The sequence below is a fragment of the Eumetopias jubatus genome, unplaced genomic scaffold (assembly GCF_037043125.1).
Source record: "Eumetopias jubatus isolate StellerSeaLion01/CBP00866 unplaced genomic scaffold, mEumJub1_p1.0 scaffold_15, whole genome shotgun sequence".
NCBI classification, from domain to species: domain Eukaryota; kingdom Metazoa; phylum Chordata; class Mammalia; order Carnivora; family Otariidae; genus Eumetopias; species Eumetopias jubatus.
The window spans coordinates 60,067,689-60,080,055 of NW_028274821.1; the positions used below are offsets into that span (position 1 = coordinate 60,067,689).

The 12,367-nt window shown below is 50.4% G+C and overlaps 1 protein-coding gene across 2 annotated transcripts in view; it reads right to left on the minus strand.

The window, feature by feature from the left end:
* The window catches only part of PAX5 (paired box 5), a 190,203-nt gene that overhangs the window by 150,427 nt on the left and 27,409 nt on the right, over positions 1 to 12,367 (minus strand). For both annotated transcript variants that reach the window (XM_088019276.1, XM_028108737.2), the window contains exon 5: positions 8,547 to 8,675. In XM_088019276.1, the coding sequence (XP_087875402.1) occupies positions 8,547 to 8,675 (129 nt within the window). The remainder of the gene's footprint in view (positions 1 to 8,546; positions 8,676 to 12,367) is intronic.

Below are 12,367 nucleotides of genomic sequence, written 5' to 3' on the forward strand. Positions count from 1 at the left end.
AATTAGTAAGTCAATATTTAAACTTTTATGTTTTAATTAACCCACATAAACTAAAAAGCTCTTTGGGGGTCCTTGATAAATTTTAAGAGTTTATAGGGGTCCCAAGACCAAAAGTTTGAGAACCACTGTTCTAAAATACTGCAACAGAACTTGAGATGGGATTAGGAGAAGGTTGGACTCTTGGTGCCATAAAAAACCTTAGGAATTCCTTGATCCCATATTACAGATGAGGAAACTGAGGCCCAGAGAGAGGAAGGGGTTCCAAGGTCACCAGTAAGTTAGCCACAGAATCAGGACAGGAACCCAGAGGTCCTACTACCCCTCCTTCCGGGCTCCTGCCCCTGTCTCAGAAGCCTCTAGTAGTTTGGAGCCCTGTGAAGCCCCTGAACTGCAGACTGCAGCCAAGGATTCAACTGTATTCCAAAGCCAGAGAGAAGGAACTATGGGAACCTCTGGCCCACAGGGCCTCAGACACACAGAGTGGTAAAGAAAGGCAAGTGCATCCCACCTGGAGCTCCCAGCAGGGAGCCTGCCCCCTGTGGCTGAGGCTCTATATCCCTTAAGCTGTCCTCTCAGCTGATCCCACAACTCTTGTTCTGGTTGACCTCAGAACCAACTCCCTGAATGGAGATCCTCACACTCTGCCAGCCCACCCTTTACATTTCCCAGGGTTCTCTGGAACACATGCCCACAGCTCATGAGAAAAGGAGCTGGGGGTTGAGAGGGGAAGGCCTGGGCAGAGCAAGTGTGCAAACAGGGGTAGGGAGGGGTGGAGGGGGTATTCAATGGTGTTGGCTCTCACACAGGCTCTCACTCACTGAATCAAACTGAAACTCAGGGACTCGGGGGCCAGGAGGAACCGAAACCTGACCCCCCAACACCCAAGGGATAGGCCCTAGGCACTAGGGAAAGGCCCAAGAAGCCCCTCCAATTGGCACCTGGCCTCAGGTCCCCTGCTTTACCAAGGAAGACTGACACTTGTCAGAGTGCCAACGTCTGCAAGGCCAGAAGGACAGGGGAGAGTGGCCAGCCAGGCTGGGAGATGGAAACCTGGGTCCTTATCGTCAATGCCACTAAGCACCCCCTGTATGCCCTGAGGCCAAGCCTATGCCCTCCAAACCTGGACTACCTCTTCTGGTGGGTGTGGCTGAATGACCTCAATTTCACTGTTCTGGGAGACAAGGGGTATGGCTCTTTGACCCTGCCCTACTGCCTTCCCTACCCCATCCCCCCACTGGCCTAAGAACCTGACTGCCCTCTTCCCTGACAACACACACACACACACACACACACACACACACACACACACACACACACACACACACACACACGGCAACACTGGGCCCAGTCAGGGTGCTGCCTCCCACAGGCTTCCGTTGCCATAGACCTAACTCAGACTTGTTCTTCAAAGTCCATCCTAGGACTCCAAAACCTCAAAAGCCTTTGGGTAGAGAAAACTGGAACATGACTAACTGACAGCAAGTGGAGTAGGGAGCAGTCTGAGGTTTGCAGACTCAACAGCCACAGACCACTGTTGCTATGTGGGAAAGCCCGTCCAGTGTGGCCAGAATGGGGTTTTGGGGGTTTTTTCCCAAGAAAAGCCAAACATCCATATATGAAATCTCCCAATTTTTAAATGTCAGTAACTAATTCAAAATTATTTTAAATGCAAGGCAAGCCAAGTAAAGCATGACAGCCAGGCTGGCCATTGCCACCTGGGTTCTAAGTGATCCCCTTCCCAGCAAGAACCTTGGTCCTGAGCCCTCCACAGACAGAAAAAGAACTCAGAGAAGGGCCCCCTGCAGGGCCAGCCTGAGGAGACATCCAGGGCACACCTCATGGAGGGCTAGGGAATGGGGCCTGCTCTGGTGAAGCCCCAGGAAAGATCGAGACAAAATGGTAGTCACTTCCTTCCCTCTCTGCAGAGCCTGTGTGGCCTCCATCCTGGGCCTGATGAATCTGAGGGCCTCAGCCAGCTGTGAAGGACTACTGGTCCAACACTGGAAATCCCCCTCAGGGAGTGGGCTGGCACTGGGAACCAGGCCCGGTCAACGGACCAGCATCAAGGACGGCATTCCTGTTGGGAGGGCCCTGCGTGGATAATGGCCCAGAGACAGGAAAGCTCAGAGAAATGCACAGGGAGTGGAAGCACAGAAGGGATGAAGAAGAGGAATGGGAGGCAAGGCAGGAAGGTCAGGGCTCATTGTCAAGAGCCAAGGTTAGCCCTGGGAGATCAGCAGGGGTCGGCCTCCCTCCCCCCCATCTCCCCCAGCCTCCCAGCACAAGCTGATGGGGTTGCTGGTGGCTTTCAACAGTGGGGGCAGCAGCCGGACCAAGGAGAATGGGAGAGATGGGAAAGAAGAAAGAGACCTGTCACGTCGAATAGCAACAGGATACCAAGGATATTCTGAAGAGTCCATTCTCTCCCTCTGCGTTTTCCAGATTTTTACTCTGTGACCTGGTCGGACCCCTTCTCTTCTCCAAGCCTGTTTTCCCAGCTGAACAACAACTGGCATGACATGTCCTAGATGTTCTCCAAGGCCCTTTACTCCAACAGGGGGGTCTTGAGGTCTAAGCTGGTGACCCCCAGCCCTCCCAGGCCCAGGTGCTCTGCCTTCTGCCCTCTATCTTGGAAACTCTCTTGTGTACCTAGGGCCTCTTTTGTGGACAACTGAGACTTGATCCTTTTATTCTTCCATCAAGGGGGCTGGAAGACCAAGGTCCTGGGGAAAGGAAGCAAAGCAAAGCAAGTGGCCCTTCGTTCTGCTGCTGACACGTGGGGGCACTGTTGTTCAGTCTTCCTGCCACAACAGTCGTCTTACAAGCAGGAAGTGGGCGGTGGGCAGATCTAGTCTCAGCAACCAAAGAGAACTGTGGCTGGAGCCCGCTTGCCTGCAGCCAGGGGCTGGCCTCACACCCTCCAGCCCCAGTCTCCCTCAGTGGCCACTGATTAAGCTTTTTCTATGACCAGGCCCTGGGGCTAAACCCTTTAAGGGTATGATTTCATTTTATCCTCACAATAACCCACCAGGCTTGTGCTACCTATACTTTCCAGATGACAAAGTAGAGGGTCAGAGAGATTAAGTAACTCGCCGAGGATGTCACCACAGTGAGGCCTCAGATCACTCTGTCCCTGGCCTGTGAGCCTTGTCCTTGCCTCGATAACCTCACCATCTTATTTGGGGCTCTCCAAAGATCAGAGATCTGTGGAATCAAAGGCTGCCTGTAACTCATAACTCAGGAATCCTGACCTTTCCACACATCCCATTCCCTTCTGGGAAATCTGAGAGGGGTCTCTGCACCTTCTGCTCCAGCCTTCCATCCCAAGCCCTGGACAGCAGACAGGGTCTGAGTGTCCAGCAAGGACAAGGGTCCTAATAGAAGAAGACCAGGGTCTGCCCATGCTCAGAGGGGCCCTGGGCCTTGTGTGGTCTGGGAGCTTCTGAAAGCCCTTCCCTCCCTGCAATGGTTCCCATGGAGGTCTGCAGAGCAGGGCTGAGCTGGGGCTTCCAACCTAGGCAAGAGAGGAGCAGGGGGTTGGTAAGAGGGAGAGCAAGAGCGAATATAAGAAGACAGGAAGTGAGTATGTATGAGAGAAAGAGAGAGGAATAAGAGAGAGAGAGGTGTATATGTGTGTGAGCGTGTAAAAGGTTGTGTGTATGTGTGTGAGAGTAGGTATATGTATGAGAGTGTGTGACAGAGTGTTGTGAAAGAGAGAGAGAGTGGGTGCCTGAGTGGCTCAGTTGGTTAAGCGACTGCCTTCGGCTCAGGTCATGATCCTGGAGTCCCGGGATCGAGTCCCTCATCGGTCTCCCTGCTCAGCGGGGAGTCTGCTTCTCCCTCTGACCCTCTCCCCTCTCATGCTCTCTCTCTATCTCATTCTCTCTCTCAAATAAATAAATAAAATCTTTAAAAAAAAAGAGAGAGAGAGTGTGTGTGTGGTATGGGAGGAGTGTATTTGTGTATGAGAGTGTGTGACAAAGAGAGAGTGTGTATGTGTGAGAGAGAGGGTTTGTGTGTGACAGTGTGTGTATATGTGTGAGATTTTATGACAAAGAGTGTTGTGAGAATGTGTGAGAGAGAGGGCGTGTGTGTGTGTGTGCGCGTGAGACAGTGTGTGACAGAGAGTGTGTGGGCGGGGGAGAAAGAGAGAGCGCTAGACCAGGAGACAGAAGCAGATACAGAAAAAGTCTATTAACATAAACAGAGGCAGATAACACTGGATGAGATGCACCTCCAAAATGAAAGACATGGGGAGAGACACAAAGACATAGAGGAGACAAGCACCCCCAGAAAGAGGGGTAGACCTGGTCATGACAGGTCCAGCTAAATGCTCCCAAACCTCTCCTTGAGGGTCTTGCTGGACTTGGCAGCTCTTGGAAAGGACAGGCCACCTAGGGGTTTTAGATGCCTTTACTGTGCCCTCTCAGGCAGAGAGCAGTCCAGGGTCCGGAAGGCCAGAAATTCCACTTGCAATGTGCCCTTTACTCCCCAAAAAGCAGCTCAGGCCCCCACAGTCCACACTGGTGCTGGACTGCGCAGCTTTCTGAGCTAGGAAAAGGGATTCTCACTCGGCTGACCTTGGTGTTTTCAGGGCCTTTCAAACTCCAGGTGGGGGGATAAGGGAAGGGGGAAGTCGAAGAGACCTGAATGGGTGGCCCAGGGATGGTGGACAGAGGCCCCATCAGAGATCAAAGGCCCAGGAAGAAATAGGGTGTGGGGCTGCCCTTTCACCTGTGGCCACTCTTCCCAGCTCCAGCTGCCGGCCAAGTCCGGACCTGCCACCACCTCCTACGGGCCTTCTTGGCGGGGGGGGGGGGGGGGGGGGGGGGGCGCTTCAGGCCCTGTCCCCCTAGCCAGTGGGATTTCTGAGGCCTATGCTAGAGACTTCTCTGTGCAAGCTCTCAGGCTGGCCCAAGTAGGAGAGAAGGCTGTGTCCCCCGCCTGGGCAGCACAGCCCCCTGACCCTCAGTAGCATCCACAGGCCTCCTGAGCATCTCTGGGCGCTGTGCCCTGTGCCAAGGAGCAGGCCAGGGAGAGAAACCTGTGTGGTGTGGCCTCTGCCCAGTCAAGTCCATGTGGATGGCCGCCTTCAAGTCAGGCGGCAGGAGGGGAAAACAAGTAGTAGAACCACTTTCAGACAGGCAGTCAGAGAACCACGTGCTACCCAGATTGGAACTGGCCTCAAAAGTCACAGAGTCCAAACCAGAAGGCCTTCTTTGCCTCTCCTGCCTCACCTTTGTCTAGCCCCTGCTCACACATCTGATGACAGGGAGCTCATTACCTTTCTAACCTAATGCTCCCATCCTTGGCCCTGCCTGGCTGTTAGTTTGAAAGCTGTTCCTTGCACTGAGTTGTACTCTGCCTCCCTGGAGCTTCCTGCAGCCGCTCCAGCTCTGCTCTCAGAGGCCCCAGGGCCTTTTCGGCCACCTGAGCCACACACAGCTCATCTGAGATTTGGACACAGTGGCCATACCCCCAAAGCTGATCTTAGAGGCAAAATGTCCCGGGGAGAGTCCTAGAATTTCTAGACTGAAAGGGCCCTTGGCAATCCACTAGTTGAACAGTTGTTCTAACTTGTTTGTTTTTGCTACAGAACTCTTTATTCAAATAGAGCTTTCTGTGGAAGCCCAAAATACCAAACAGAAACCTTCCAGGTTGAGGAGATTATCCACTCCCCCTGCTTACTAATTATGAACGCTCTACAGGCATATGACTGATCCAGTCCACTTACTGAGCACCTGTTATGTGCCAAGCACTTGTACTAAAGCCACATTACCCAATACAGTAGCCACTGGGCAACATCAGGAGGCTACTGAACACCACGAAATGTGGCTAGTGCAACCGAGGGACTCAATTTTAAATTTCATGTGATTTTAATTATTTTAAATTTAAAAACAGAAGCAATGTAAAATATTTTTCCCTTGATAAAGGGTCACTTCCTAGGACGAGCCTTCCTGGATCCTTTTGGTCAAAATCAGCCCACCCCTCCCTGCCTGGTGTCACTGCCCATCACAGCACCACCTTTGGAGGGGCTTCGGGCTTGTCGGTTTTGCCTGCCAGCCCGTGAGCTCTAGAGGGCAAGCCCTTTGTGACTAGACTCTATTACCACCACCACCACCCCCTCCCCCCGCCCTGAGGCCTGGGCAGAAGAGTGGCACCAGGAAATAGCCAAGTCCTAGCTGGAGGTGACTGCAAAGTGGAATGGAGCGAGTGACACCACCCTACAGAGCCTCAGTCACCTCATCTGAGAAATGGGAGTGAGGATTCCTCTTGGCCTCTTCCCCTTGGCCCACTATGCCTCTCTCCCTCATGGCCCTTCCCTCAACTTTGCCTCCCGCTCTTCCCAATCCTGTCAGCTTCCAGGACCATCAACAAATCATTCTCCCTTTGCCCCCAGGCCACAGACCACAGACTAGATCACTTCCCAGGTCTTTCTGGGCATCAGAACTTCATGTCAAAGATTATCCAATCCTACATCTAATTCTTGATACTCTTGTACAGCAGCCCCAGCACATGGTCATCTAGGCTTCACTTCCATGCCTCTAGTGATGGGGTACTCACTACCTCCCAAGGTAGCCCCCATTTGCCCCAGACCACTCTCACATTTACACGTTCTTTCTTACACTGAGCTGAAATCTCCTCTGCATCTGCTGCAACGCTGGCCTTGAAGGCCACACAGCAAAGTCTGATTCCTCTCACCCTCCATGACAGCCCCCCAAATATTTGAAGGCAACGATCCAGTCCTGCTCATTCTTCTCTTCATTGTATCAAAACAGCCCTAGAGCCTCAAGGTGTTCTCCAGGTGCTATGATATCCAGACCCCTGTCCATCCAGGTTACACCCACCTGGACACATCTTCATCTGTCACTGTCCTTCTTAAAGGTCAATACCCCAAATGGGCCACCATCCTCAAGAAATGATCTGATGGCACAGAGCAGTCGAGACCAACAACACACCTGCATTCTGACCACTCAATACATTTTTTTAAAATTTATTTATTTTAAGTAGGCTCTATACCCAACGTGGGGCTTGAACTCATGACCCCAAGATCATGAGTGGCAGGCTCTACCGACTGAGCCAGCCAGACGCCCCTGGAGACCTTTTAAAGCAGCTTGAGAGGCTAAACAGTGGCCGCTGATCAGAGACTGAAAGTTGGTACAGTGTTCTGCAACGGTAAAACAGCGTCCCCCCTGCCAAAATCAGGACCTGTCTGTTTGGTGGTAAACATCAAACCAGATTTTTTTTTTTTTTAATTTCTCCAAAAATCTCTGTTGGGATCCCTCAGCCTGTGAGGGAGCGTCACACAACCCGCCCCTCCACCGTAATCAAACACAGCTGGACCCCAGCTTGGGCACATCTGCTTCGAGTCCAGGTGACAATGGGAGAAAAGATGACAGCATCAACCCCATAAACCAACAGAGATGGTAGGCCCACTGCCTCCTGCGGTAACACAGCACAGCACCCGCTGAGTTAAACACTTCTGACATCTGCTCCGAGTGTCAAGAACAGGGGAAAGAGGTGAGGCGGGTTCCGAAGCCGTGAACCATCCCCACGCTCTCCCACAGCTCCAAACGGAGACCTCAGGCCCAGCCTCTGCACTGCCCAGGACACGCAGACCACAGCCCAATCCACGGCCGGGCCGACTCATTTTTCTAGTTACAGATCTTAAGTACTTAGGCACGTGCTCCCGAGAACATACATCCCTTACAGGGAGCTGAGAAAGGGAATTGTGCTGAGGAACAGAATAATTGAATCAAGATTTCGGTCACGCGGCTCTCAGGCCCTAGACCATAGGCGTTTTTTTTTTTTTTCCTTTCCTGACTAATGTCTTACAGACTCCTAGGGGTCAGCAACACTGGCAGCCCATCCAGGCCACAGAGAGCCGGGTAAAGGTGGGCCCATGTCCGGGACGGAGACGGCCAGCTCCAGAGACCCAGGCAGCAGGCGCACACAGGGGCTGAGAAAAACGAACTGGGAAGATTGCCATCTTGGTAATCCCCAGGAGGCCTCTGTACTCCTTCCTTCCAGGCCCAAGGGCAGAGATGAAATGATTCACTTCCTCAAAGCCCCCACCCTCACCACTACTGGAGGCCTTCTGGGAGACTGTGCACAGCCCTTCAAGAACCCACCTGCTGACCTCTCACTGCAGGGCACGCAGCACCCCCTCTCCCCCCGGGCTCCCTCTGCAGAGGGGACAACCGTTTGCTCACACCCTGCACACCCTGCCCTCAGGCATCAGATCTGCATACGGGTCTTCTTACACACCACAAAGCTCAGGCAGGAGGGTTCTGCCGGCCCACTTGCCTCCACCCAAGAGGTGAAGATGAGGGCGGGTCAGTGAGAAACCCTCAGTCCCAGCCAGCAGCCTGCCTGCCTCTCCCAGAGCACTCAGCCCCTCCCCGTGTCCACCCCACCTGGGGACTCAGGGGCTCTGCGGGCAAACAGGTGCTCAGTGGGCATCTTCGCTTCCTCCTCTGACTGATCCACCCCACACCAGAGCCCGTCGGGTTCATCCCGGACAGGGCTGCGTGGGCATCTCTTACCTTCATCTCTCTTGCGCTTGTTGGTGTCGGCGCTGGGGGATGTGATGCCCAGGATGCCGCTGATGGAGTACGAGGAGCCGGCCGAGTCTGTGCTCACCGACGACACCTGCGTCACGGAGCCCGTGGACACTGCACAGAGGGAGAGGGGCGGTCAGGGCCCGGCAGGAGGGCTGTGGGGGCGGGTGCTTCGGCCCAAACAAAGGCACTCGCCCTACACTGGGCTGATGCGTGCAACTGACTGCCTGCCCGCACGGAGCCGGGGAGTGCGGGGCGCGGCGAGCGTGTGCTGAGGACACTCGCCCTATGGCAGCCTCTACACCTGGGCGACGCGAGCTGCCCTCAGGGGCCGTTTGCCCAGGTTTCCTGCTGCTGGGGGTGATGAGAGGGAGAGGACGGGCAGCTAGGAGGACTGGCGGTGCAGGAGGGAGCACGGAACAGTGTCAGAAGGGCACTAGCTCAAATCCCAGCCTGTCCAAGGATGCAGGAAGCAGGGCAATGGAGAAGAGAGAGAGAGAGGGGAGCCAGGGCCCACCACCAGCCAGTGCTAAAAAAAAAGACCTAGACTACTCATTAAGCAGGTTCATTCCCTGCTACATATCCACCCATCCGTGCAGACATAAATACCTGCACACTCATACACTCAGCCAACAAAACTCCAAATGGCAGACCGTTCCTTCTTTTTATAGTTCCTCAGTCTTTTCTCCTTCCAGTTTACCTGGATTTTAATATTTAATATCAATTATGTAATAATGATATGATATATAATAGAACATATATTGTGCATACATCATATATAGATATACATAATAATGATAACGAACATTTTCTGAGAACTTACTCTGCGCCAGGCATTACTGAGGCATTGTTTTATTTAATTCTAAGAACAATCTTATAAGGGAGGCAATGTTATTATCTCATTGGAAAGGTAAGGAAACCAAAGTTCAGAGAAAGGTAAGTGACTTGCCCAAGGCCACAGAACTCAGAAGCTGAAGTCTGAACCCCTAGAGTAATCTGTTCCTCATTAAGGAATCATGAAAAACAATCCTATGCTTCACATTAGTGCAGTGCTTTTCTATTTGATGGTTGCAACAACCTAAAGTGCTATTATTTACCTCATTTGATAAATAAGGCTTCACAAGGTGAAGGGATTTGCTCAATGTCATCTAGCCAGTTAGCAGTAGCACTAGGACTTCGCCTCGGGTCTAGACTTGAAGTCTAGATTTCCCCTGTCCGGAAATGTGGGGGCCAGGGATAGTGACTTATTGTGACTGAGGTCAGGTCTCTACATTCCCAAGGATAAGCACGGGGGAGGGGAGGTTTTGTGCAAGTTTCACATTAACTCCTAACCCGAGTCCAAGGGAAAGACCAGTCAGTCAGTCGTCAGGGTGATCGGGAGCTATCCAGCTGAATTTCCATTTCTGGGCTGTGGGAATTCTTTCTTGGTTCATTAAAGCCTACAAACCAATCTCAGACACATTTCCTTGGGCTATAACTAGCTGGAGGCAGGTGGAGCCGCCTTTGGCTCTAAAGTGTAGAAAATTACAAGAAATGGTGGTGATTGCGTTAGAAGTTGTTTGGTGCTTTCCTTGGAGCATATCCAGCTCTTACTTCTACAGACCTAGAGGGAACAGTGCCTTTCTTCTCATATTTGAGTTAGATTTTTAGATCTTCCTTAGGAGACACAGAAGTAGAAATCGTTAACTTCTCTTTTCCTTCACCAGAAGAAGCTCCTCAAAATAGATTTATGCAAATCTCACAACCTTTTCTGTATTAAGGTGCAAAGAAGAGAGGAAGAAGATCACAAGTCATTTGGTACTTTAAAAAAACAACAACCACGTATGACCAAGGCTCACCATGTCGCTGACAGAGCCAATGATATTTTGTTATAGCACTAGACGCAAAAGACCCAAATTCCAATTCTGGCTCCACCACTTATGAGCAGGGTGTCCTTGGGCTAGTTATTTAATCTCTCAACTTCCATTTCCTCTGCCCTTGATAAATCTGTAAACTCTAAGGGGCTGTACATATGTAAGATAGGTTTTTTATAAAAATTTCTGAAACAAAACAAAGCGTTCTGCTGACCTACAAGTAGAATTGTTCCTCTAACCCAACTGAAAGAATAGCATAAGTTACTCTTAGTCTGATATTCACTGTTCCGTGATCTGAAATAGTTAAAGCTACAAGTGAAATCTCAGCCATAAACATTTCCCCAGGAACCCTCCTCAATCCTCTTTGGCCCAGCTCAGCAGAGCTGGTAGTTTCCTTCCTTTGGGTCACACAGTACCCTGTACCTTCTTCTTAAGCCTGAGCTAGGTGTTTTGCAAACTTCTCTTAGTTGCATTCCCCCATTAGACTGAGAAGCCCTGGAGAATGGGGATTAGGTCCTGCCTCCTTTAAAACACTAGTCTCCTGCAAAGCAGGGGCTTAGCAAACACTTTTTGAATGGACTACTAAAGAATTATTTATTTATTTTAATTTAAATTCAAGTAATTAACATATAATGTATTATTTGTTTCAGGGGTACAGGGCTGTGATTCATCAGTCTTATATAATTATTTTAGGGGCGCCTGGGTGGCTCAGTGGGTTAAGCATCTGCCTTCAGCTCAGGTCATGATCCCAGGGTTCTGGGATCAAGCCCCACGTTGTTCCCTGCTCAGCGGGGAGTCTGCTTCTCCCTCTGCTCCTCCCCCTGCTCATGCTCTCTCTCTCTCTCTCTCAAATAAATAAATAAGATCTTTAGGAAAAAAAGAATTATTTTATGGTAAGGAGGAATTCTCTCTTACCTTTATCCAAAGAGGCAAACATGGAGGAACAGAAACCTCAGGGAGCACCTAGTTTGTGCACCTCAGTCCACAAATGGGGAAACTAAGGCTCAGAGAAGCAAAGGGACTTACACAGTTCACCGGATGAGTTAATGGCAAACCTGGAAGTATAAGCCTGGCGTCTGCCCATCCTCCATCACCACGGGGAGTTCAAGTTTGCAGTTAAAGAGGGAGTGACAAAGATGTGGAAACATTAGACAGTCTGAGGCATTATTAAGTGACAGTGACAGGGACTGTCAGAGGCTTATTGAATGGCCACCACTTTCTTATAGAATAACCTTCCCCCCAGAGGTGTTTCCTTTATCCCAAGTGGAGAAATAACGTGCCTTAAATAGACACATGTCACTGACATCTCACAGTCTTTGCGGGGAAGGGAAAGGCACGGAAACTTCCGAATTCTTCAATAGTAGGAAATAGGACCCCCACGCTTACAAGTGGCTCTTGCTCAGACTAACCCCCGTGAGTGTCAAAAACCCCACTGTAGCCCTCAACAATTAATGGAGTACATGAGATCGAAGCGAGAGAGGGGGAGAGAGAAAGAGAGAGAGAAAGTTTGGGAAGTTTTGCCACATCTTCACTCAAGACTGCAAGTGCACAAAGAATTGTGGAAGGGCTGGTTAATAGAAGAAAAAACACATTCAAAACTACTTACTGACTAATGATGCAGAAAATGTTATGAATAAGTATCCCTTTCTTGATTTATTACTTTAATTATCTGACATTCTATAGACCCCCATTAGTGGATTTTTTTTTTTTTTGGCTTAGATTTCAATTTTCTGTCTCATGGTGAAAGCTATTTATCATAATAATCAGTAAAATTCAAAACCTTTTAGCAGTATTTATAAAATTCATTTACCAGGTTCAGCCCTTGGAGAATGACAAAGAAGGCGCATTAGTACGTGTGCCGAAGTGTTTTATGCAGAATTATCTGTCCATAAGAATGATTAAAAGTTCTTTAGACTATTTGGAACCCATTAGATCTTTAAATTTTTTTTAAAA